Below are 26225 nucleotides of genomic sequence, written 5' to 3'. Positions count from 1 at the left end.
TCATGATAATCAAACATCATTTTTTAATCAGCCTTAAGTATGATCACTTGTCATGCTAATTTTAAAGGCTAGTACACATATTCTTTGATGGTTCTGTTCTCTGATACTATTTGTTTAAATGATTAATATATTGTAGTTTTCTTGTACGTGTAGTGTGAGCGGTGGCTTCCCTCTTGATTAGGAATGAAAATGAGCTGAGCAGCTTGTCAAGGGTCTTTGGCTCGATCTATGTAAGACTTGGCTCGATTTGTTTACTTTAAAAACCAAGCTCAAACTTTTAAAAAAACATTTTTAGATAAAAAGGTTAAGCTCGAACTATAAAAAAAAACTTGTTAAGCTTAACAAGCTGGTCTGTTTAACTAATAATAATAATAATAATAATAATAATAACTTTATTTTATCAAATTTTATCTTATCCAGATTTTATTCCATCTAGATTTTGTTTTATCCAGATTTTATTCCATCTAAATTTTATTTTGTCCAAATTTTATTTCATCCAATCTTATCTTATTTTGTTCAGATTTTATTTTATTTCATTTATGGACTTGGACTTAAAATAGATGTGTAAGCTTTAGGACTAAGGATCTAATTCATACATTTTTTAATATTATGTTTTTTTTTATTTTCTTTTAATATACTTTGTGCTTTAACAACTTGAATTCAATATGATTTTGTTTATCAATTATTTTTGGATTTGTACATTATTTATACGAAATTTTATAAGTTTTTTTTAGTTAATATTTCACTAGGTTTTAAAATAATTAATTAATCAAATACGTCTTTAAGCAAGCTTTTAAATAGACTCGTGGGCCAAGCCAGACTTTTATGTAAGCCGAGCCGAACCTTAAAAAAAACGTATGACAGGTAATGAGTCAAGCTCAAGCCTTACGTGTTCAACTCAAACCGAGCTCAAGCCTAGTAAAACTTGGCTTGACTCATTTCCACCCCTACTTGACCCCATAAATATTCATTACTATTTCACATTAAAAGCTTCATTTTCTTATTACTATATGATCTGTGTACATTTAAAGTTTCATTAATTTGATTAGTGTTGGCATTAAATAGAAGTGCTATTATCAATATTCGCAACTTTAAAATTATGCCTTAATTTGCATGTGGTTTCTTTTCGTGGTAGGAGCGAGTGTGATTTATTTATTGGAGCATTTTAAATTGTTAATTAGTGCGTAAAGATATTAAGAAATTTAAATTAAAAAAATATTTTAAAAATATAATATTAATGGTTATTAACACATTTTATCATAATTTTTAATAAAATTATTTTATTTATTATTTTTAATTAATATCTAATGAATTCTGTAAACATTTGCTAAAACGTAAACATTATATTTTCAAAATAATGTTAAATAATCTAAAAAGAACAGAAAGTTTTTGTCAAAAAGAAAAGAAAAGAAAATTATAGCAAAAAATACCAAGGTTGAAAGAAATATCATCAATCTAGGTTTTGTTGATTTAAAACAATTAGCACCTTATCTACTTAAAAAATGTTTATTTTATTTTAATTAGGAATGAGAATTTTATTTATCATTTTTATGCACTTTTCTTCATCATTTGAGTGTCTGTTTTACGACTACTTATATATTTTGAATAAACTATGTTACTAAATAATGTTTTAGGACAATAGTAGTCAATAACTATTGAAATAATAATTTGCTTAACAAGACGAAAAAGGTTGTAGTGTCATAAAGATTACAACTTTAAAAGCAAATAATAACAAATCTTCTATGTAACTCGAAATCTAATTTGCTTTCTTAAAGTTTGCATATCACTCATGTATAGACTTGTGCATTTGAGATGTAAAGCAAAGTAGAATCTCACAATGATAAGAAGGACAAAACAAGGTGACAGAAACAAATAAAATGTAAGAAAAAATGATGATATAAAAATAAATTATTTGTTGATGTGTAGGAAGTTTAACCCATTGATAAAGGTTAATAAAGTCATCTGATTATAGACTATAATTATTTATAACTTTCAAAATAATAATATTATTAAAAGAAAAAATATTAAAAGAAAAATAAATGGTACTCAAATTTGTTATTTAAAAAAGAAATAATTATAATTATTTTTACAACAAAGATTACAAAAAATAGCAGAATATTTATTAAAATATAAAAATAAACAAATAACACTTAAAGATATTATTCACATACTTAAAATCCTAAATAAAAACAATTAGTTAATATATTATATATGAAAAAATAAATTCACAAAAGTCAGAGGCTTGCATATGAAAGCCGTAGGTCGGCCCCTGATCCCTAGAGACCTTAAGTTAAATTAGGGATTTATTCTCTATTGGATGAGAATAAAAGTTATATATGAAATATTTAAATTTAATAATTATATATGTATATTGAGTCACTGATTTAAGATTCAAGACTATATTTTACTAATTAAATTAATAGAATTCATAATATATATATTTCTCTTTCTTTTTGCAAATACCTATAGAATTTTCCTAGCATCAATACTACGGGCATGTGACATTCATATTTGTTCCCGTGACTGTGTAGAGACTTTGTCAATCGCGTAAAATATTTTGTAATTTGACTTCCAACGCAAACATTATGCATTAGTACTAGAGGTAAAAAATCAAAATAATACAAATCATGACCATTCATCGCAAATATCCGGTGATGATTTTTTTTCTTCTGTTGCGGCATAATTGTTCACAATTCCCTGGCTATTACAAAGAGAAAACAAAACTAAAAGCATAGCTTCTACACTACTTTTTATAAGCAATCTAATTTACATCATCTCAATCAAAGTAATTCAATCAATTTTATTTTCAAGATTTTTTTATTATAAATTGTTTAACTTATAAATATATTTTCACTCTTTAGTATTTCATATTCTCTCCTTTATTTAATACAAATGCTAAACAGCTCAAAGAAATACACTTTTAAACAACCCAAAATCACACTACCAAACCAATATTGTCTAACAATTGGCCTAATTATTTGGAGTAATTTATTGATAAGCAATCCCTGCAATGTAGTTAAGTAACTAATAGTGTCTAACAATTGACCTAATTATTTGAAGAAAATTAAAAACCACTCTTATTTACTTAACAATATTTTATCATCAAGCATCAAAATATTTAACTTTAAAATTATAAATTAACGTTAAATGAATATTCATGAAATTAAGTAAATATCTTTTATAATTTAATTGTATTAAATTTATTTTATAAAATATATTAATATTAAAACATTAAATTTGAATATAGTAAGAATAAAAAATATATACAACACATAAGCACAAAATCTACTTCTTTTAAAAAGTGCAATGTTTAAAAAATGTGAAACTTAGCAGATAATACCAATAAAAGTCTAATAGAATATAAAATTTATATAAAAAAGAAAAAAATATTACAAAAGTGAAATCATATTTTTTTAGAAATAAAAAATGAAACAAAAGCTTAAACAATAGTACTATTTTTTGAAATAAATATATAGTAATTTTGATAGTGATAGTAAATATTTATTTATTATTGATGTGGTTTAATTATGAGTACGTGAGTTGTAAACTGTAATGTCGATTTTCAATTGATGTTTGTGTTATGGTCGGCAACTGAGAGAACCACATACGCGTGTGACAGTGAGAGAGAGTGCAGTTTGTGTCTTTATGTACTTCCAACTTCCCACTCTCTCTCTCTCTCTCTCTCTCTCCCCACTCTTCCTTTTTCTTCTCTTTCTCTCTCCTTTTTTTCTCATCCACCACCAATTCACTTTTCTTCTTCCTTCACAATAATCTAACCACCTTTTCTTCTCTGCATATCTCACTGAAACAACCAACCATTTTCTTCTTTTGAGATATGTTTATGGTTATGGATTCAGCAGAAAGGTGCTTAGATTCTCAACTATGGCATGCCTGTGCTGGTGCCATGGTTCAAATGCCACCCCTCAACACAAAAGTCTTCTACTTTCCCCAGGGCCACGCTGAACACGCTCATGGGAAGAGGGTAGATTTCCCCAAAAACCAAACCCGTGTTCCACCACTCATCCCTTGCAGACTCTCTGCCATGAAATACATGGCAGACCCTGACACTGACGAGGTGTATGTCAAAATGAGGCTCACCCCTTTGAGGGAACATGAATTGTTGGATTCACAAGATGATTGTTTCTTGGGGAACAGTGCTGGTGGAGGAGGAGTTGATCAGGGTCAAGAGAAGCCTCCAACTTCTTTTGCCAAGACACTCACACAATCTGATGCAAACAATGGTGGAGGCTTTTCTGTGCCTCGTTACTGTGCTGAAACCATTTTCCCAAGGTTGGATTATTCTGCTGAGCCTCCTGTTCAGACCATCATTGCTAAGGATATGCTTGGACAGTGCTGGAAGTTCAGGCATATCTATAGAGGGACACCAAGGAGGCATCTTTTGACCACTGGATGGAGCAATTTCGTGAACCAGAAGAGGCTTGTTGCTGGCGACTCTATTGTGTTTCTGAGGGCAGAAAATGGGGATCTTTGTGTTGGGATAAGGCGGGCTAAGAAGGGGATTGGTGGAGGGACTGAGTTCTCTTCTGGTGGATGGAATAACCCTCTCTTTGGTGGTGGCTTCTTGTGTGGGAGTGAGAGCAATTTGATGAGTGGTGGTGATCATGAGATGTTGGTGGGAAGAGTGGCTGCTGAATCTGTTGTTGAGGCTGTGACTTGTGCTGTTAATGGAAGGCCCTTTGAGGTTGTGTACTATCCAAGGGCTAGTTCGCCAGAGTTTTGTGTTAAGGCTTCTGTTGTGAAGGCTGCAATGCAAATTCAGTGGTGTTCTGGGATGAGATTCAAAATGCCCTTTGAGACTGAGGATTCTTCTAGGATCAGCTGGTTCATGGGAACCATTTCTTCTGTTCAAGTTGCAGATCCCATCCTTTGGCCTGATTCTCCATGGCGTCTTCTGCAGGTACACTACACCACCATTATTATAAATGGATTTCCCCTTTTACTACTATTTCATTAACGTGTTAACTTTTCCTATCAGATCCTCCCTTCCTCAACTTGTCTTTGCTCAGAGGCAATAATAACTTTATTCTCTGCTGTGTAGTAGTACTGATTTGATCAACAGTGACATTGCTTCTTCAATGGTTAAACTATTCACTGGATTTCATGTTAACTCCTTTTTAACTCCCTCTTCTTAAACTGTTCAATGCTTAAAAAAATGCAGCACCGTTTACACTTTGTCAGACCAAGACTAATTTTCTGATGCAATGCAACAATGTTTTTGTTTACTATCTTTCTTATTTATGTGTCTTTCCCATTCCTATTAAATAGTAGTAGTTTACTGGATGACACTGACTTCTTGTGCCAATTGTATGAGCTGTGATAAGCCGCAATTAAATTTAACTGTATATTTGTTTCCTATAAATGGATTTTTTTTAATGTTCTGGGTCCGTTTTGATAAAAGAATAACGGTTAATAGTAACAACTGTTGAAACTACAGTAAAGTAGCAAATCATATCAAGCGTGTCTGTTCAGTACTGACAATTCTTCCTAGTTAGTACCATGGTTGCTTCAATTGGGCACTGCCCTTCACAGAGTGGCACTGTTGATTGAACTTTACTTTTTGAAGTTAGAGTTACCTTTTAGCATTACTTTTGCAGTATATTTCTCTTCTTTTTTTGTTAATGTAACCTATTTGGCTTAAAGTAACAATCTAGAATTTGTGATGTCATGTTTTCAGGTGGTGTGGGATGAGCCAGATTTACTTCAAAATGTGAAGTGTGTAAACCCGTGGCTGGTTGAACTAGTCTCAAACATGCCTACATTCAATCTCTCTGCATACTCACCTCCTAGAAAGAAACAACGTTTTCTACAGGACCCTTATTTTCAAGTCATCAACCAACTCCCAATGCCTTCATTCTCTAGCAACCTTCTCAATTACACCAACTCTATTTGTACCATTGAAGATAACAATAGTTCTGGAGGCATACAGGGAGCCAGGCATCCTCAATTTGGACTATCTCCTTCTGATTTTCCCTTCAACAAGCTCCCAGCAGACATGCTTCTAGGTGGTTTCTCAAGGCTTGACCATGCAGCAGCACAACCTATTATGCCTCATTGTGGAACCTTTAAGAACAACACCACTACTAAGGCCAATGTTGACATTTCTTGCTTGTTGACTGTGGGAAATCCTGGCCAGAATTTCAAGGAATCCAATGAAACAAAAGCACCTCACATCTTGTTATTTGGAAAACTCATTCACACTGAGCAGAAGAGCTCAAACACTACTAGCTCTGCTAGTACTAATGGTAATAGTGTATCTGAGGGGAATTCACTCAAGACATCTAATGCTTCTGATGGAGGATCTCCCTGGTACAAGGAACAACACAAGTCTGATCTTGGAAATGACAATGTTAACACATTGTGTATTGCTTTATAACAAATGAACCTATTTTCAGTTGCTGTGCCAGTGAGTCTTGGAGACATCAATGCGGCTAACCATTCTTATAACAGATTTCAGTAGCTGTAGTGTTGTTGCCTTTGTTGTATAGGTGTTGCTTTTCCTTCGGCATAAATTGTACTTTGGTGCAAGTTAACAAAAATATTCCCCGTTTAATTCAGAAACAGATTTTATGACATAAATAACTATTATGGATTGTTTGTTAAAACTGAGTAACCGTTTTGATGAACTAAAGGGGCAATATTTTCGTTAACTTGCACTTGACTGAAGTTTTCTCTCCTAGCTAGTACTATATTTCCTTATTTTGAGGGAGAATCCCTCTTCCAATTATGGGATGATATAACTCATGAGTTTCTATCAAGGAATGCTTGTCTTTATTCTTGATTTAATATTCAAGGTGAGAGTTTAACCAAAAAAAAAAATCACTAATTTCTTTATGTTCTGACTCCTTTACCATTTCTGAAGATCAAAATTCTCAAACAAAGTAGTTTTACTTCTAACATTGCAACGTTCCACAACAGCATAAATGCCGGTAATTTAATTTGACTAGTGGAAGTTAAAGGAAACCAAATCGCCTGTTCCTATTTATTTTCTTTTTTCCTAAGTTAATTAAACATTAAAATGTGACTTAAAGGAAAAACCAACAACTAAAAGAGAGTTATTTTTAACTACGTGTATGTCACTTTTTAATTAGGAGAATCGAGACCTAGGATTTCTATCAAAATTGAAGTGACACACAATGTATTCAAATGAAGATACTTAGCTAATATCAAAGAAATGAAAATACTTATCTTACTATGTAAACAGTAATTAGTTTTTAGTAGAGTTTACTTCCTTGAAATAGTTATGAGTTTTTACTTTCCTCTTTGTAGTTACTTTAGGAGACAGACAAACTAATCATCAAGTGCAGTCCTAAATAAAACAAAAAACTTATTTATTTTTCTGATTTTTTGTTTGAATTTCGCTGAGGTATGACCCACATATTGGTAGTGATCTCAGGATAGGGAGATACACTGCCCACGAAGTTTTCTAGGACATTGGAGCATTAGGACAAGGATATCAATTTCTCAATATAAAATGGCATGAACATATAACGTAATAATAGTATAATATTAGTAAGTAAAAGTTGATAATCACAATGCAGGCAACATCAACCAAATTAGTGCTTAAAAATTGATCAAGTAGCAGGGTCTGAAGTAGGGAGCAACAGTACGCCTTGTTGTAGACTCCGTTCTGGCCGTTTTATTTTACCCCACAATTGGACAATAAACCGTGTGCATTAGTTGGAAAAGTATCTAGTTCAGGAAGATTCTCCATAAGCCTTTGTCCCAAAAATAAACAAAACAAAACACACAAAATGATGATGTTACGTAATAACAACTGCCAAATATTGCCAACATCAATCATGCTAGAATAATTAAAAAGGCAAGACAGTTGTCTCATATGAGGAAATTTATTCAGTCAAATGAATCTTAACAAGGTAAATAAGTGAATTAATGTATACAAAAAATTACTAAGTACATATGAAAAAGTCAAAATGCACAAGAGTTAGTTTTTATGTTTGGTGTAAAATGTTTCATATCATCATTTAATAACCTTATTAAAAGGGTTTTGATCTATAATAATCTTCTTTTGCGGCATAAAAAATTAATTTAAGGAATCAAAAGTCAATTACTCAATTTCATGATAGTTCAATCTCACAATAATACTGTATAATCTGTCAATAAATTATTCTCATAAAAAAACTATTGGGTAACAACTGTAACTTAACTCTTACTTTTTCCTTTATTTTCAAATTTTCCCTTTATTCTCTTTTCCATTCACTATTGTTTCGGCTCAAAAACTATCTGTGGATACTCATATAAAAATAAAAAAGAACTACCTGTATATGCCTTTTCTCGGCACCATTTTAATATGGCAAAACTATTGCCGTCAATAATAGTTATTCTGTTCGTCTTTTTCTATAAATATCCTAGCGGTGATGCAATAGTGAATCCTTCTACTGTTAGCATGTGACGCAACCTGCATCTAGTTTCCTAACCATCGGTCAGTATAAGATATATAAGGTTGATTGTGATGGACTGGGAATTCACAAACTAATTCTAAAACTTCTTATTATAATATTTTTTTTATTTTAAATTTCTCATTTATCAAACAAAGAAAATAATAAATGTTATTTTTATGTTTTTCCAATATTAAACACATTTATTTTTATTTAATATTTTCTATATAATAATAAAATGATAAATAAGGAAATTTGTACACAATCATCACAGATCAAACAATGCAAGCTTCTCAAGAAAGTGACTTTAATTACCGAAATTGGCAAACCAACTACTGTCATGGTGTGTCATCCAGATTGTCAACGTTAACTTACTGTGACCATATGCATATTTAAGTGTGTACTGTAATTGGATTTCCCCTTCATAGTATATACTATCCCCTTCTCAACATATGGGTGTCAACTGCCCTTAAATAATTCATTCAATGGTGGTTGTAATGGAAAGATCGGTTTTTGATTATATGGCAAAATCATTAGATCTTGATTTGCACAGTAAAAATATATGCTACAAGGTTGAGGTCGTTGAATGTGAAAGGGAAATTAAGCGAAATCCGTTAATAATTAAATTCAGTCTGTTCAGCATATGTGAACTCAAGTTAGCTAATTATTGTTATGTACAATAGGATCAATATTCATACATACATATACATTAGTTAGCTGGATAGTTTACCTAAAAAGTCTACTAGAGAAGAAAGTGGTAAATGGTTTTATGGTACAATATCAAACAAAATACATTAATTTGGAGAGAGAGAAAAAATGCACGTGACCCTCTTTTTTCTAGAAAAAAAAAGGTTTGGATGGAAAGGAAGTTGTTTAATTGTAAAGGTAGGACATATGCTTTATAATTGAATACCCGCCAATAATTGGTAGTTTAAAATTATTAATGACTTATGTATGACATTTGAAAGCAACACTATATTAACTACTACATAGTATTAGGAGACTTAATTTTTTTCGTCTGAGCTTATATATATATATATATATATATATAATAAATAAATTAATCAAAGTGTATATAAAATATTATCGAGCACGTGAATTAATTACTGTGAAAATTATTTTAGCTAAATCATTGGTCTCAAATTCAAACTTTAAATATGTAGCTATGCACCGCTCATGGTGATATATCTCTAAAAAAAAAGTGCATACAAAATTGTGTAGACTTCACTTTTCTATAATTTTTTTAGAAAATAATACTTTAAATCAATATATTAATATACAAAGAATTTTAAGTTGGTTGGGGAATTTTAGGTGATATTATGGTATCATATTATATATATATATATATATATATATATATATATATATATATATATATATATATATATATATATATATATTATGGTGCCATTTTGACTTAACGAATTGGGTCTTTATTTAATGAAACTTAAATTCACTTTAATATAATTATACATTTTCACATCAGAAAATTTCACTGTTCATTAACATATTGTAAATGACAATTTAAGTCAAAAAAGATAAATTTAAGTAATAAATAGTTGTATTTCAATATGGTTAATAATCTGCAGAACATAACTGATAGGTACGAATGACATTGACCAATTATACTGCAAATTTGCCCACATTTCATTCTTTTGTAAGAAAGTTGTTATTATAAATAAATGGAAACCAAGAAGAAGAAAAATATTAGCATGCAGATGATAATACAAAAATAAATGCTACTCTTCCGCCTAAGAAATGGCGAAAACGAAGTAGCTTTGTAATCCACATTTCGATCCCCAAGTATGCCGCAGTTACAGGAAAAGAGTAAATGATCTCTTGGGATCCCAGTTATATCAATATTTTTCTCCTCACATGAACTTCAGATTATGACTTACTCAACTATTTATGTGGGTGCGTGTGACCTTGTTCCTACAGTATAATTTAATTTTTCTGCAAGCAAACAAAGATATACAAAGGTCAAGAAACACAGCTCAATTCAACTATTCCATGCCCCCAACATCGGCACAATGTGTGTTTTTGTGTTGGACAAAGATTATGTATGTACACTTGTTTTAATACTTTAATCCAAGATTGTAGGGTTTGCATGTGAATGTTAATGAAGGTTTATTATGAGGGCTGGAAATAGTTGGCTAACCCTGCCATTCTATTTTTTTTTTTATCAAACACAGATCCCAATATGTTTCTTCACAAGTCAACTAAAGATATCAGATTTCCCACATGGGGATTGGGGTTTGTCAATTGTCAACTTCATCCGGTTCCATGTCTGCTCCGGGTATGCATTTTTAATTTGGTTAAACAAAATATAATGTAGAAATGGATCATCGAAAATGAACAAGCTGTTCATATTGGTTTGAGTCAAAGTTGGTACCCCAAAATTAAAAGTCAAAAGCACCATTTTCAATTTTCAAACATGCATGGGTGTGATTGTGAAATTGCTCTAGGTTGTCATCTGTTGATGGAGTTGACTGTACACAGGGGCGGAGCAGGAATTTGATTTGAAGGGGGTCAAGATTTTTTTTAAAAAAAAATTTAGATGTATAAAAAATATATAAAAACTTTAATATATGATATATATCTAATAGTTTTTTATAAAAATATATATAACTATATCCAATACAAAAATATAGCTATTTAGCTAATTTGATGATTTATATAAATATAATAACCAAATAAATACATTTTTTTCTTGTAATTATAAAAATAGAGGCTCATTTTTTAATATATTAATTATATGTTTATATAAGAAAAAAAATACATTTTTTATACACTTAATTTATTGTGAAATTTAGTGATGAGACAATCAATCATTTTATATACAAGTGAATGTATTTATTAATTTATTAAAAATTTAAGTCAATTTCATAGGCAGAAAAATTATTCAGTAATTTTGTTAAATATAACCACTACTAAAAATATTGAATTATATTGGTATGTATTTCTACAGTAAAATTTAAATTTATGATATTTTAAATTAAAATTAACTAATTTTACTATTTGTATTGGTCTTAATTTATTAGTTATTTATTTTCATATATATATATATTACTAAAATTAGTATAAGAGAAAAAAGATAAATGAGATGTATAAAATAAGTTTAAATAACTATATATGGACATTTTAATGTTACAAATATTTTGTTAATGTCTATAATTTCTCTCTTTTTCTTTATTTTGCTCTGTAAGTGTCAACTAATATGGTAATTTTTATATATCATTTGTCAATAATTTTTTTCTATAAATTATAGGGAGGTCATAATATTTTTTTTATAATATATTAAATATACTTCTGGAAAATTTAGGGGGGGACCATGGCCTCCTTCGCCACTGACTGACCTAGACAATTATGATCCAATTGGGAACATGACTTATAAGATATGAACTCCTGTTATTGCAAAACTGGCTTGAGATGCTCAAATGAATCCAGGGTAATCTTTTATACGTTACATTAAAACCTACTTGCAATAAAATCTTAGTAATTTTTTTAACAAATGATATCATGTAAAAAAACAATGCGTGTCTAAATCAAATAAATATTCTTTTTTTGTTCGTTTTACAGAATCAACTAAATATCCTTAAATCTATGAGTCTTTGACTCTAATGCTTACTGGATTATGGACTAAGCCCTTTATATATTTGTGGAAGATTTTTACGTTACTAATAACCAAATATAAAGATTCACTTTGAAGTTCTACATATAACTATTTTGGTTTTCTATTTTTTAGGTGTGTGTTTAGTGGATTAAATTGTTTTGGATTGTTCTGATAATTAGTTAATTTATTTTACTTCAAATATGAACCAAACTAGTTATTATACTTATTTTAGTTCTTAAATTAACTTTTTGAACTAGATCTAAGAAACTCAATCAGTTAATATTTTTTAAAATTTTTAACATTTAAATCTAGACATTTTAAATTTTGTTATTGGAGCTTTTTATTTTTATTTTTTCTATTGTTTTCTAGTATTACTAAATGTCTTTAGTTAATTAGTTTACAGTAAATTAATATAAAAAATAGTCAGTGAAATTATAATAATGTTAATTTTATAACCTAACCTGATGACCTCAACTATATCAATGCAATCTTTATCAAGTTGGTTTAATTTAATGTAGCAATAAATTATTATGAAAAAGGGAACAAATAAAAAACCTAATTAAATTGATGATTTTAAATTTTACTTTACTCTTAAAACGAAATCTCATCACCAACATGTTATTAGTTCCATCGGAATTAGACCTAATTCCTTTAAATAACATCGAATTTGAGTCTTATAGATTTAAAAAAATATAATTAGGAGAATTTTTTTTACTAAAAATAATCAGTCAAATTTTCACAAAAATAAATTATTAGTAAAACTGATATATACTTTGCGTCAATGTTAGAGTTGATTAAAAAACCAAACAAAATTGATATAAATAACCTTACTATTTTTCACCAATTAATTTATTTTTTTGTGTGATGATTTTTCTTTAAGGCGTAATTGAGCTTTGTGTATAATCGGGGCCCGAAAGGTTTTCAGTTTAAAGTCCAGGATTGTGTTGACAAGAGAAAAATGAACCACGATTGGTGCCATTTTTGGGAATATCTTGGACTCGGTTGGGTTGTAGGCTTTTTGCTTTATAAAAAAAACAAAAAGGAGTTACTATTTGTCCCAATGAGTTTTGTTATTGGCCCTGCAATCCCTCAAAATTCTAAAATTATCCATCCTCACAAAGCATTACGGAATTGTGATTTTTGCACCCCTTGTTATGCAACAAAGTTATGATTCTGTAGTGCATCTTAATGTGGGGAAAAAATGTACAACAAAATCATAATTTCATTATATAAAAGGGGTTAAAAGATGATAGTATAATGGAAGTGCAATTTCGTTATATGATGTGTAATGGAATCATACTTTCATTGTACATTTTTGTTTCAAAATTTTAAAAAGTCTATAGAAATGACATGTATTTGCATACAATTTCATATAAATGTTAACTATATATTGAGGTTCACATCTATAAAATAATGGGTTGCACATTCAGTGTTTGTCATGAACGAAATGTCTACTACATATTTTAATCCTAAGAAATGTCTACTATATATTGATATCTTCTAACTGATTGAAATTATATTGAGTTGAAAGCTTTTATGCATTGATTGTAATGTTTTTGCCATGAGTGCACTTCGAGTCTGTAGTAGTTCTTTCCATTATGGTACAACATGAGGTAAGGGACAAGGATTATTGTAAAAAAATCATTATTATACACACCGAAAGCGAAGCTAGCAAAAAAAATCAATATTTCCATATAAAAGGTCGAGCTAGTAAAAGAATTATCTTCCAACATCCATATTTTTCCATCCATGTGGCATTGTAACCTCATCAAATATAAAACATAACGAATACAAAAAATGTAGTTATTTTAAAAAAATCACAACACAATGGAAACCTCAATTTCGTTGTGTAACTGGTTTTGTTACACAACGAATCAAGATTCTATTGTGCAATAATTATGCAACACAACAAAATTAGCAATGCACAACATAATCTTAATTCCATTATGTAACGAAGCCTATTGTACAATAGAACCATTATTTTGTTTAGCAACAAAAAAATAAAAAAAATGAAATCATGATTTCATTTTAACTACAAAAATGAAAAAAAAAAACCTAATAGCGTGAGTGCAAAGAGTGAAGAGAAGAAGAAAGAGAGGGAAAGAGAAAATAAGGAGAATCAACGAAGAAAGGAAAAGAGAGAAAAGAGAATGAAGGTGGGACAGGTGGGAAAGGATTGGGGAAGGGTAATTTAGTAATTGCCCTTGACTGTTAAGGGTCAAGAACAATATTTTTGGGACCAATAATAATCACCAAAAACAAAAGGCAACAGAATCCCTGGATGAACAGGCCATCGGCCTGAACTCGTTTCACCACTAGCCCAATGGAAAATGGCCCATCAAGGAGCACGAAGCTTGTCATACAAATTTATTTAATATTTGGATAACTCTAGCTCTCTCTTAACCAATTCTGAAACTTAGTGATTGTCATTCATGCTTCAAGCCAACAATTTCGGTAAAATCTAACCAACTTAATTTACTATATATTTAATATATCCATGCATTTATTGTATAAAGTTAAAGGATATTAAATACACACTTTTAAACATTTTTAATTACTAAAAATAAATATTAAATATTTTTATTTCAAATGTAATTAATACTTTTCTTTTGAATAATAGCCATATTTTTATTTCCTTAACCTATATGTATAAGGTGAAAAAAATGTTAATAATCTTTATTTAAGATATAAATAAAAATCCATTAAATTTTATTTATAACAAGAATTTGAAGATCATGTTATAAATTTTCATTTTAAAAATGTAGTAAAAAATATTCATTTCAAAAAATAAATTAACTATAATTTTTTATTAGTGATAATACAAAGGTGTAACATGTCACGTGAGCAAGGGTTGTTGTAAAGTGGAGTTGGTGGAACTAAGAGAAGAGAAGAGAAGGTTACAGAAAAACAAACACTTATCTCTGTTTCTCCGTCTTACGGCAATTGAAGGAAGCACTATCTCTGCAACTTCCGTCACATTCACATGGCAGGTATCATTCCACTCCTTTCTCCAATTCAATCGCATACAATACTATCATTTTTAATAACAGATTAATCCTTCTTAAACTGCTCTTCTAATTAAGTTATTAATTAATCACAATTGAAATTGGAACTAGCGTTAGGTGTTGCTACTATCCAAGTTTCATGAAATTGTAGTGTTAACAGCTAGAGTGGTATAATATAGTAACACTTCATCCCCTATGATGACTAGAAAGATATAATTGATGGGAAAGTGAGATAAAAGGCATTTGATGGACTTAGAAATCTGAATGAATCTGATAAAGGTGTAAATGTTTATTTTTATATGCAGCAACATCAGGGAAGATTGTCCAATTTTTTTTTGTGTCAAACTGCCACCAACAGAATACACAGGGTCGAAGGGACTATTGTTTTGCCCCTTCTCGGCTACGGAAGTTGGCATGGACTGCCTCTTCCATGCAATTCCGCACTTTATTCAAACCCCAGAATCATTTTAGTGTCCAGAGAAATTTTCACTGCAATGGTCTGTTCTAGACTCTCATTATACAGGTTGATATGAAGTGAATGATAACTCATACATTTTAAACACATTTAACATAATAGCTCTCTTTAACTGACCCTTCCTTCTCAGGCTTCTTTTATGTAGTAATAATGCCAGTATCTGTATATAGGCAATTAGGCATACATTCAACTTGTGTTTTTACAGAATTTGTTTTACTCTCTACCTTTTGGTGGTTTTTAACTGTTGTGTTTTCTAATGGATGGTTATACCCTCCATTTGGACTTCTGTTGCAGCTTCTGCATCTGCTACTGCTGTGCCATATCTAGACAAGACAGATTTTCTAAAGCTTCAAAATGGCAGGTCAATACCACCTGATAACAAGCAAGCTAATAAGTTTATACCCCCCCCCCCTCTCCTTTTCTTTTGTCAACTTAATAGAAATTTGGTCAAAGTATATTGTCTCTCTGTTATGTATGTGGAGAGAGAGTAACTGAAAAGGAAGGAAGAGATGAAAACAGGAACAGAACTACTCTGTAAAAGTTCTTAATGGTAACAGAATACAGTTGAATCCTCTCTGCTCCTTTCCTTCCCATTGCCTTGTTAATTGTTGTACACAATATATGTTGTGTATGTGTAGCATTTAGACAAAAAGAGAATAAAAAATAAATTTTATCGTATTCTATTTAATTCTTAAGATCTTATTTTTCCTTTTAACACAAATTAAAAGATTAACCATTTCATGAAAACTTCATTGATAATGGCTATATAATCTTTTTGCATTGAGTATAATGATGACTATATACAGTAGAGTAGTTTAAAGAAAGCTTCTAGCTACAAAAATTCCATCTTCTTTTTTATTAAGACAGCTAGCATTTATTCGGTCTTACATCTTGCGCACTGACTTGTATATAACTTATTAATAAAATTAATTTAAATAGTGACATTCGTGGTGTGGCTGTTGATGGTGTTGAGGGAGAGCCAGTTAACCTCACTGAACCTGTTGCCGAAGCAATAGGAGCTGCTTTTGCTGCATGGTTAGTGGAGAAAAAGAAAGCTGATGCTTCTCAGCATTTGAGAGTTTCTATTGGTCATGATTCCCGAATATCAGCCAAATTATTACAGGTTTAGATTGTTCCTTATATCATTTGGTTAAGTTTTTTTCTTGCCACCTTTAAAATATAATAAAGGATTGTTGATTGTGTTAAAATGTTATGATGGTTTTGAAACTAAATGGTAATCCATTGTCTAAATTTGGAAACCTACTACTTTATTCTGTTGTCAGTATTTTGGGTCATAGAGACTTCATTTTAACTTTTATTTCCTTCATAGGACACTTTGCATAATGCTGAAAATTTTCATTTTTTTTTATTTGATTTTGCAAAGATCTTGTAATTTGAAGTGATGGAAAATATTATTGCAAAAGAGATCTTTCTTTACAACCTTCCTAGTTTGAGAGCATGCATGCTTTTAATAGGTTTCTATTTGTATTTTGTTTAAAACTGACTATTTGGTTATCAACTGATCAAATTTCAGAATGCAATATCTCGAGGTCTTGCTGGTGGTGGCCTAGAAGTTGTCCACTACGGGTGGGTGATATTAATTTTTTTCATATCAATTATTTGTGTTTTTTATTAGCTGAGTACTGGTAAAGTCTATTTGCTTTAAACCCTCAATGTCTGCAATTACCTGGCCAACCATATGCCTTTACTGCTTTACATTGATGCTCTTTTTTCAAGGTAATATAATATTCATTTTAGCATGGATTTTCAGTTAATTTGATTAAACATGCATAAATTTTTGGTTTGAAGCTGGAAACTGTGAAGAGGTGAATAGCAAGCACTTAGTATATTAGAATTTGAGGATGGTAGTAGTGATGGGTTTACTTGTCTGATATGATATTATTTCCTTGTGTTTTCAGCATATGTAATTTCATTAGACAAATTTCATCATGGATACTTAGTATTATTACCCTAACGGTTTTCACTACCTAATGTATTAATACTGTTGTGTTGATTCATTTCTAGATTAGCATCAACACCAGCCATGTTCAATAGCACACTCACAAAGAATGAAGCATTTTTGTGTCCTGCTGATGGATCTATTATGATAACAGGTACATTATAATCTTCTAGCTAAATGGCATTGTTCTAACTTTTAAGATGTTGCTAGTTGTTTGAAATTTTGTCTCAGTTTCATCCTATAAGCTTTACCTTTTTCCTCTTAGCATGCCCATTTATGCAAAAGCCCTTTTTGATTGATATGTGGAGACCGTGGACATAGCACAACCACAACAACAAAGCCTTATTCCACTAGGTACATGGATCACACAACGCCATTCAGCATGGTTAAAAATCAAAGTTTTAGAAATATTATTAAGTCTGAGATTTCCCTTGATAATTTCCTCCAATGTCATTTTTGGTCTCTTCTCCTTTTTCCCAAGCTACAAATCATGCAATCTACTCTTCTAACTGGCGCCTCTTGTGACCTTTGTATATGTCCTATTAGAGTATTATAAGGAGCTGCAGTTATTCAACTGCAGTCTCATCTAGCTTCTAGTAGAAGTTAGTTGGTTATTAGTAATTAGAAGTTAGACAATTCTGTTAGACTCTCTAACAGAATTGTCTATATTTACGCTTTGTAAATCTGAAGTCACTTGGGTTAGCAAATGATATTTTACTTCTTCATTTCTCCTTTTTCTCTCTCTCATTCTCTTAGACTAGAAACTCTGATAGTATCCAGAGCTTAGTCGATCATCAATGGCGACAAACTCTATCTCTATCTCTTCTTCCGCTTCTGCTTTCCGAATTTGATCTCGCAGAAGCTTGATGATTCAAATTTCTTACTATGGTGACAGCAAATTGAACCTGTCATCAAGTCACACAAACTTAAAAGGTTTGTCATGAATCCACAAATTCCCTTACGATTCCTTACTGAAGCGGATCGTGATGCAGGAGCTGAGAATCCTGCATACGAGGCCTGGTTCCAAACCACCTTAACCAATTTTTTGTCATGTTTCCCTCAATGGGCGCTACACCAATCTTCTCTCGTATAATGCCATTCCATATTCTTTCTTTTGTATGAATCATGTAAAATGTGGCCATCATGGATTAAACACAAAACTACATGCAAATGGAAGCTGAGATATTATGTCAAGGAACTATTTATACCTAAAACTTTAAGTTGTCTGGTTGAGTGCTTTCTGGTTTAGCCATTTTATTTTGTGTGTTATTTATGTACTATTTAGTATTTCTTGTTAATTAATGTCCATGGATTGTGAATTCCAATTTATGTTATGTTTCAATTCAATTTGATTCTTATAATTCATAAAATTATTTTTCATAGATAAATGAGTTTGGATATTATTTTGTCTACTAATTTTAAATGTCCCATCTGTGAACAGCAAGTCATCTTCCTTTCAACAGGAATGGATTCAAATTTTTCACAAATGCTGGTGGGCTTGGGAAGGCTGACATCAAAGATATCTTAGAGCGAGCTGCGGACATATACAATCGATTTACAGAAGAAAGTTTGACAAATTCAGAGAGAAAAGCTTCACTATCTATTAAGAAAGTTGATTACATGATTGTTTATACATCTGATCTAGTAAAAGCAGTTCGCAAAGCAGCTGGAAACATAGGCATGACTTTGTTGAAGTATTTTTATAATAGTCAATATGTTTGGAGATATAATTAATGGGTTCTTCTATAAATGAAGTGGGAATAATTAAACTCTAATCGGCAGACATTATTTTATGATTCTTTTTTATTTTTTTGTAGAATTTATAGTTCTTCCCTTTACTGTTGATTTCCTGAATGTTTTTAGCTTGTTTGCTAACTTTTATTGCATTATTTATCCACAGAGAAACCATTGGGGGGTTTCCATATAGTTGTTGATGCAGGCAATGGAGCAGGAGGCTTTTTTGCTGTAAGCTACCTTTAATCTCCTCAACTTTCATTGTTCTCTTGATAACCATCAAGTATAATGCATTTTCACTTGAAATATCTATATAAAAGATTGTGGACACTGGGAAAGACTAATAATTCATAAACTAACGAATCAATTTAAAAAGTTATTCAACTCTATACCAACAATAACACTGTTGTCATAGTGAAATTGTGCAAGGTACTCGTACTTAAGAATAGTAACAACCTCTATTGCATCACTTATTCTTAAGTCAAATATTTAGATATTTTTCCTTAATTTGAAATCATTCAGAATTTTAGAATGTCTTGTCTGGTTAAGGTTTTTGGCTCTTGCATCAAACATTGATATTTGATATTACTTTTTGGTGAATAATAGGCAAAGGTTCTGGAACCTCTGGGGGCAATAACTTCTGGTAGTCAATTTTTGGAGCCTGATGGTAATTACTATGCTTGGAGGAATGATTTCAACTGGGTATGGCAAATGGACTTTAATTCTTTGAGTAACAAATGGCTTTTCTATTCAGGCTTGTTTCCAAATCATATCCCAAATCCTGAGGACAAGACAGCAATGAAAGCTATAACCCAAGCAGTCCTTGATAACAAAGTTGATCTTGGAATTATTTTTGATACTGATGTGGACAGGTAAGGATCTTATTACTAATCAGTTTCACAGAGGTTACTACTGTTTCTAAATTTATTAAGCATCAATCACTTTGATCTGTAGATCTGCTGCTGTGGATTTCACTGGCCGTGAATTCAACAGGAATCGTTTAATTGCCTTAATGGCAGCTATTGTTCTTGAGGAAGTGAGGCTCATTTTTTGGGCTATCTCAGACCTAGTTTTCTAACCTCATACTTCTCTGTATACTTTCTCTTAATTCTTTTCCTCCTCTTGTTTTCCATAGCATCCTGGAACAACTATTGTCACAGACAGTGTGACTTCTGATGGGCTTACCACGTTTATTGAGAAGAAACTTGGTATGGAGGAATCTAAACTGGCATGATCTTTAGTCTACCCTTCTCACCTTTTTTTCTTTAAGAGTTCACTGTAAACTAAAATCCCTTTTATTGAATTGTAAATTACTTGAAATGAGATAGTGCTAATAACTTGCCAATACTGTTTGTCTCAGGTGGCAGACACCATCGGTTCAAAAGAGGCTACAAAAATGTGATTGATGAAGCTATTCGTTTGGTATGATGAGGGCTTCCCTATAATTCAATAAATTATACATCAGATTAGTTAAACAAGAAAAACCTTTCACCTATGTGCTTGACTGTGCCATTATTTCAAATTTGACATTTGTACATTGTGGCTAAATTTATTCTAAATGGGTCCAGTGGTAGTACCTGGCAAAATTGCAAAACAGAAGTAGTCTAAAAGAAATTATGTATTGCGCAATAAGATACTTAGCTTCCATTGTGTATTTTTCATCTTGTTTCTTCTATATATATATATATATACTTACTTTTGAATTTCATATTTTCACCATGTAAGTAAAATATTTAACTTTTGGAAGCAATATTGCTGACAGAATTCTATTGGTGAGGAGTCACATTTGGCAATTGAAACTAGTGGACATGGAGCTCTCAAGGAAAATCATTGGCTTGATGATGGCGCATACCTAATGGTATGATTTTTACTTTAGTCATATTGGGTAAAGAAAATAGTCACTGAATTATTTATTCTTCATTAATCAGTTATTATGATAGTAATATACCTATTCAGAAGTTGAAGTGTTCAACTTTAAATAAAGATGTTAATAAAGGGCCCTAATTTTTTCAAATGTAGACAAGTATATATACACCTCTACTTTGCACCAAAAGGCCCTTAACTTGAAACTACCTTGTATTAGAGTGCGGATATAGCACCGTGTTGTAGAATCAAGGAATCTATCACATTGGGTTAAAGAGGTTCTGAAGTTATGCTATAAAACTGCTTTACCTAAAAGCAAAAGCTAAGCAGGATCCCAAGATTAGTTTTAACTTTTAATAATCAGAACTACCACAAAGGTCTGCATGTGACATTTATTGTGCAGGTCAAGATCTTAAATAAACTTGCTTCTGCAAGAGCTTCTGGAAAGGGTGGTGGAAGTAAGGTTTTGACTGATCTAATAGACGGACTTCAGGAACCAGATTTTGCTGTAGAACTGAGATTAAAGATAAACCAAAACCATCCAGATCTTAAAGGAGGGTAAGCCAGTGTGTAAATGTTCTCGGTTTGCATGCATCCATACATTAATGTCATGAATTCACTGACATATCAGAGCTTTCAGATCTTTTCGGGAATATGGAGAAGCTGTGCTGAAACATTTGGAGAACTCAATTGGCTCTGATCCAAGTCTGCACAAGGCTCCTGTGAACTATGAAGGGGTATGTTTGTCCCGGCTTATTGCTAAATTGTAAAGCCTGTTTAGTTAGCATTGACCATAAAATTCAGTAACATCATTGAGACAGTTATGACCCTAACGTGCTCCAAAATTGAAAATAACTTGCAATGAGACCCTTCTGCAAATTTCTGACCTGCAACGATTGGTTTGCAGTTTCTGTTTCTATATTATAATTTATTACTTGCTCAATCTAATCTTCAACCAGGTCCGAGTTTCTGGCTATGGTGGATGGTTTCTTCTTAGATTATCACTCCATGATCCTGTACTTCCCCTTAACATTGAGGTAAAGGTCCTCACAGCTAGTGTTGGTGTTTTTATGCAATATTAAAACAATGCAACTGATTCAGACTGATCATACTTGTTACTGTAGGCACCTAGTAATGATGATGCTGTGAAGCTTGGACTTGCTGTGCTTGCAGCTGTGAAGGACTTTGCAGGTTTAGACACATCAGCCTTGAACAAGTTTGTAGGAGCATCATAATTGGATGCTTCATACAATAATTGAGTCTGGTGCTGGAGAGTGCTTTCACTTCTATTTATGCATTATACAAAGAGGTTCTCTATACGTGCATCAGCGGCAAGAGGATGAATTAAAGACAGTGAACTAGAGTTACCTCTAAATGGAGTATGGTCTGTTGTGGACTAGAAATATCAGAAATCTCTACTATAGAATTTTCATGAGACGTCACATTTTTGAGATCACTGTGATTAAATGTATGGTGTAATTTTTGTTGTGCTTTGCCATTGAATACTATTGACCCTTTTCTTATATGCATTTGGACTCTCGTAGGCTCACTGATAAGATGTGCCCTTTCCATTTGCGGAGAGAATAGTCTTGGTTATCAACTTCTCTTGACAAGAAAAAAGTGAAAATTGAGAAAATGTAAAAATTAAAAATGAAATGACGAGTCCTCTTGTTATTAAAGTTCAATCCATAAACAGCAGAACAACTCTCAAGATCATGTCATGCTTTTCAATGTAAAAATTATGGGTAGGAGTTAACTATTTTGCAATTAGTGGGTTCGGCAATTCTAACTCCACTTCTGCCCGTTGTTATTTGTCTGAATGCATTCGGATACAAAACAATGCCAATTACTACCTCCAACCCTTTTTATAAGAAAGAAACAAGTTTTAGTGGAAAAGGACCGGAGGGAGTACTATACAAATACTTGCTAGTGGAGCAATCTAAAAGGGTTCTCAAGTGATTTTTCCTCTAATTCGTTGGTTTTTTCATGTACACAATTCAATAACAGACTGTCCTTTTGTACATTTTTTTTTCTTTCTTAAAATACATTATGTTTTAGAACATAATTATTCCCTACTCTGAAGTTCATTTAGAAACAGTTGAGCTGTTGAGAAGTTTCATCATGAAGTTAAACTTCATATCCGGTGAGGTCTTTGGTTGTGGCCAGTTAGCTCCCTCTGGAACCTTGATACACCTGAAACCTTGGCCTTGGTATAACTTTGTGGCTGCAGGGTTTTTCAAATCACAGTGCAATGCAATAGCACGACACCCCCAACTTCTAGCTTGTGATTCTGCCTTTGCAACCAAGTGTTTAGCTATTCCCTTCCGCCTAAATTTTTCTCGGACTGCCACATTTGATATGTATGCAATTCCAGTCCTACAGTATTTTGAAGAAGAAAAAATTACAGCCATCAGCACAAATTCATCAGTTAAGTGAAGCATAAACCATGAATATCATACTCCAACATGGCCATGTACAGAATTATTAGAAAAATCAGAAGCTAACCATTGTCAAGGGTAAATGATTCTAGGTCAATATAGAGCATAAAAGAAGTTTTTTTGGCACATTCAGTTGAAAGGTTACAAATTAACCAATAAAGAAACTGTGGATGTGAAATGTAAAGAGCATGTAATCAGTTATTTTAACCAACAGGTTTATGCTATGCTGGGATATCAAGGCTATTTATTGGTTGTTTTGAGACTTAAAAAAGGGTAAGCAGGATGTGCTTAGGGTATGTATGATTTAACAGAACATAACTAAGTGGAATAAATTATTTTTCAGAAAACTTTATCATCTTATTGATGCTTGGTGCAGAGAACATTTTCGGGACATCAGTTCCTATGTTTGGTATAACATAACAGTGAATATTTATAGACAATCCTCCTCTTTTATCCAGGGACTGGCTATAGAGTTTGACAAAAGAGGAAGACATAGTCAAAGTTGCAGAAGTAAAAATAAGAATAAGATTCATTAAGAAGCAACAAGATGGTGAACCATGAACTATGAAGACACATCACAAGTCAAAAGTTGACAAAAATTATGATGCAAATCTTGAAGACACAAACCTAAGTTCCAGAAGCAAGCTTCAACTCACCTTCTCTGTCGCAATGGTCCCTTCCTAGGCAGAAAGTCTGCAACAGTATCCACTGTTAATATACCAGCCACATATCCCTTGTTGAGGCTGATTTTCCCATCAAAACCACCAACCTTGAAATCTTCACTTCCAAATAATAAAGTTTCACCAAATGAGTTGCCAATAACAGCAACCAAACAGATTCTCTTGTAACCGTTTGGTAGAGTGAATCCTGCCATCATGGCCACCAATCTGTCCATCCTCAGCACAAAATCTAAAGGGAAGGAATATTCAGGGAAGAAGGAGCTGCAGTGAGTCTCTGCCACTTCCCAACAGTCCTCTAACCTGGCCTCCCGCACAATAATTTCAGGAGACACAGTTGGGAACAAATCAACAACTTGACTCGCTCTGCATAATCCTACATCCAAACACCACAGGGTTCCTACCCAAGTTAACACTTAGAGTATCCACCAACTTTACCGATGACACATCTCAAAATATACTATGTTGGAAGGATTTAACTCAAACAAATGTATAAAGTAAGAAAATAAAGGTGTGTGTACCCTTGATTTAAACAGCTAAACTTATGAGATACATTATTCAAATCAAGGGTGGATCCACCCTTACTCACTTTACACATTTGCTCAATTTAGAGGAGCTAGATCCAATAAATGGGAAATATTCCATCACCCCATGTATCCACTCCTTGATTACTAGTCCCCACTCATAGTTGGCTTCCTTAAATAAATCAGGCCAAAACGAGTATGGTGATCAAGGTAAAATTTATATATGATGTTCCAGTCCTCAATGATGATCAAGGTAAAATTTAAGAGTTAGGATTATGCGAACTAAATGATGTGTGATTCCAAATAACTTTTTAGAATGGCATTACGACTTATATTTAAAATGGCATTATATATTATGTCAAAGATTCAGTTTTACAATCATGCCTCCCTGCAACAAGCCAAAACTCATTGAAAATCAGCTAGTTTAATCCTTCATCCATCATCTGTCCTTCAATTTCCCCACAATTTTCTCTTGCCAATCCTCCTAAGAAGACAAGTTGACTCCAGCTTTCAAATTTCTCAGACCTCATCAGCTTCCAAGAATTGGATAAAATTAACAAATGACCATCCATTAATCCACTTCATCTTATAACAATTAAAGGGTCTGACACTTTGCTTATACAACAAATTCAACAACCCATCTAATAGATTCCTTAAACAGAAAATAACTAAAAGAAGAAAAAAAGTTAAGCATGCATAATCCAGCAGTGCAATAAAGTTTTGAAAAAGAACTAGAAATTAGGTACCTGATTGGGAGAGAGAGAATTCATGAGGAGGAGTTGAACCCCGAGATGGAAAGGTGGTTGGCTTCTTAAAATTAACACTGAAAGGTGATAACTTTGAGGTGTTTATAGGAGTTGGAGATACTGAGGTTCCCAAAGGAATTGACCGCATTTCTTAGAGGGGTGGGTGTCTTCCTCTCTCTGCTCACTCAAAGAATCCTAAGATTCTCTGTGAGATTGAATCATAACATGAGAACTGTGAAGGGTGAGTGAGTTAGAACAACTACTTGGTTGGGTTAGCTAAGCTATGCTTACAAGAGTTTCCAAACTTGTGGGGCCACCTGACACTGACAGCCTCTTAGACTTGAGTTACATGTTTGTCTTCAATTTCCATCCTTGTCTTCAGATTTTTTTTTTCCTACACCTCATAGATAATTAGATACTATGATTCAGTATAGTGATTAGATAAACTTAATATATATATATATATATATATATATATATATATATATATATATATATATATATATATATATTAAGTTTATAATCCTATTTCGGTCAAAAGTATGTTTATTTGAGTGATTATGATAAAAAAAAAACCATTTCTATGAAATAATATCATACTCCTAAACTATGTTGGTTTATAATTTTACCACCAAACTTCATCATAAAAGAAAATAATTTTACCTCCAAAATTGGTCATTTCTAGGCATATGTGGTTTAAAATGAATTATTAATTTTTATCATAAGATTTATTTCTTCTTATTTCTCTAATCCTACACCTTTTCCAACAGATT

The 26225-nt window shown here is 31.9% G+C and overlaps 3 protein-coding genes across 4 annotated transcripts; 2 read left to right on the top strand and 1 right to left on the bottom strand.

The window, feature by feature from the left end:
• The first annotated feature begins 3631 nt into the window (after nucleotides 1-3631).
• LOC100818234 (auxin response factor 18) lies at nucleotides 3632-6776 on the top strand. The gene is made up of 2 exons (XM_003555388.5): nucleotides 3632-4918; nucleotides 5696-6776. Exons 1-2 carry the CDS (start codon nucleotides 3836-3838, stop codon nucleotides 6392-6394), a joined length of 1782 nt encoding a protein of 593 aa, XP_003555436.2. The 5' UTR covers nucleotides 3632-3835; the 3' UTR covers nucleotides 6395-6776.
• Nucleotides 6777-14874: 8098 nt separating this feature from the next.
• Nucleotides 14875-22590, top strand: LOC100817706 (phosphomannomutase/phosphoglucomutase). Of its 2 annotated transcripts, XM_006606183.4 has the most exons (18): nucleotides 14875-15020; nucleotides 15341-15532; nucleotides 15805-15871; nucleotides 16450-16633; nucleotides 17045-17097; nucleotides 17536-17624; nucleotides 18912-19148; nucleotides 19371-19435; nucleotides 19811-19871; nucleotides 19959-20076; nucleotides 20159-20240; nucleotides 20340-20412; nucleotides 20565-20626; nucleotides 20967-21062; nucleotides 21471-21625; nucleotides 21708-21804; nucleotides 22027-22104; nucleotides 22192-22590. In XM_006606183.4, exons 1-18 carry the CDS (start codon nucleotides 15014-15016, stop codon nucleotides 22300-22302), a joined length of 1827 nt encoding a protein of 608 aa, XP_006606246.1. In that variant the 5' UTR covers nucleotides 14875-15013; the 3' UTR covers nucleotides 22303-22590. The 2 variants fall into 2 exon arrangements, with proteins under 2 accessions (XP_006606246.1, XP_006606247.1); XM_006606184.4 differs by lacking the exon at nucleotides 15341-15532.
• Nucleotides 22591-22813: 223 nt separating this feature from the next.
• LOC100816118 (uncharacterized) lies at nucleotides 22814-25887 on the bottom strand. Its single transcript, XM_006606182.4, has 3 exons — nucleotides 25453-25887; nucleotides 24162-24558; nucleotides 22814-23443 (listed from the first exon to the last, which is right to left on the bottom strand). Exons 1-3 carry the CDS (start codon nucleotides 25598-25600, stop codon nucleotides 23152-23154), a joined length of 837 nt encoding a protein of 278 aa, XP_006606245.1. The 5' UTR covers nucleotides 25601-25887; the 3' UTR covers nucleotides 22814-23151.
• Nucleotides 25888-26225: the final 338 nt, after the last annotated feature.

The sequence above is a fragment of the Glycine max genome, chromosome 20, assembly GCF_000004515.6.
Source record: "Glycine max cultivar Williams 82 chromosome 20, Glycine_max_v4.0, whole genome shotgun sequence".
NCBI classification, from domain to species: Eukaryota; Viridiplantae; Streptophyta; class Magnoliopsida; order Fabales; family Fabaceae; genus Glycine; species Glycine max.
The sequence above is the reverse complement of the archived record's forward strand: the minus strand, read 5'-3'. Positions and strand labels throughout refer to the sequence as shown.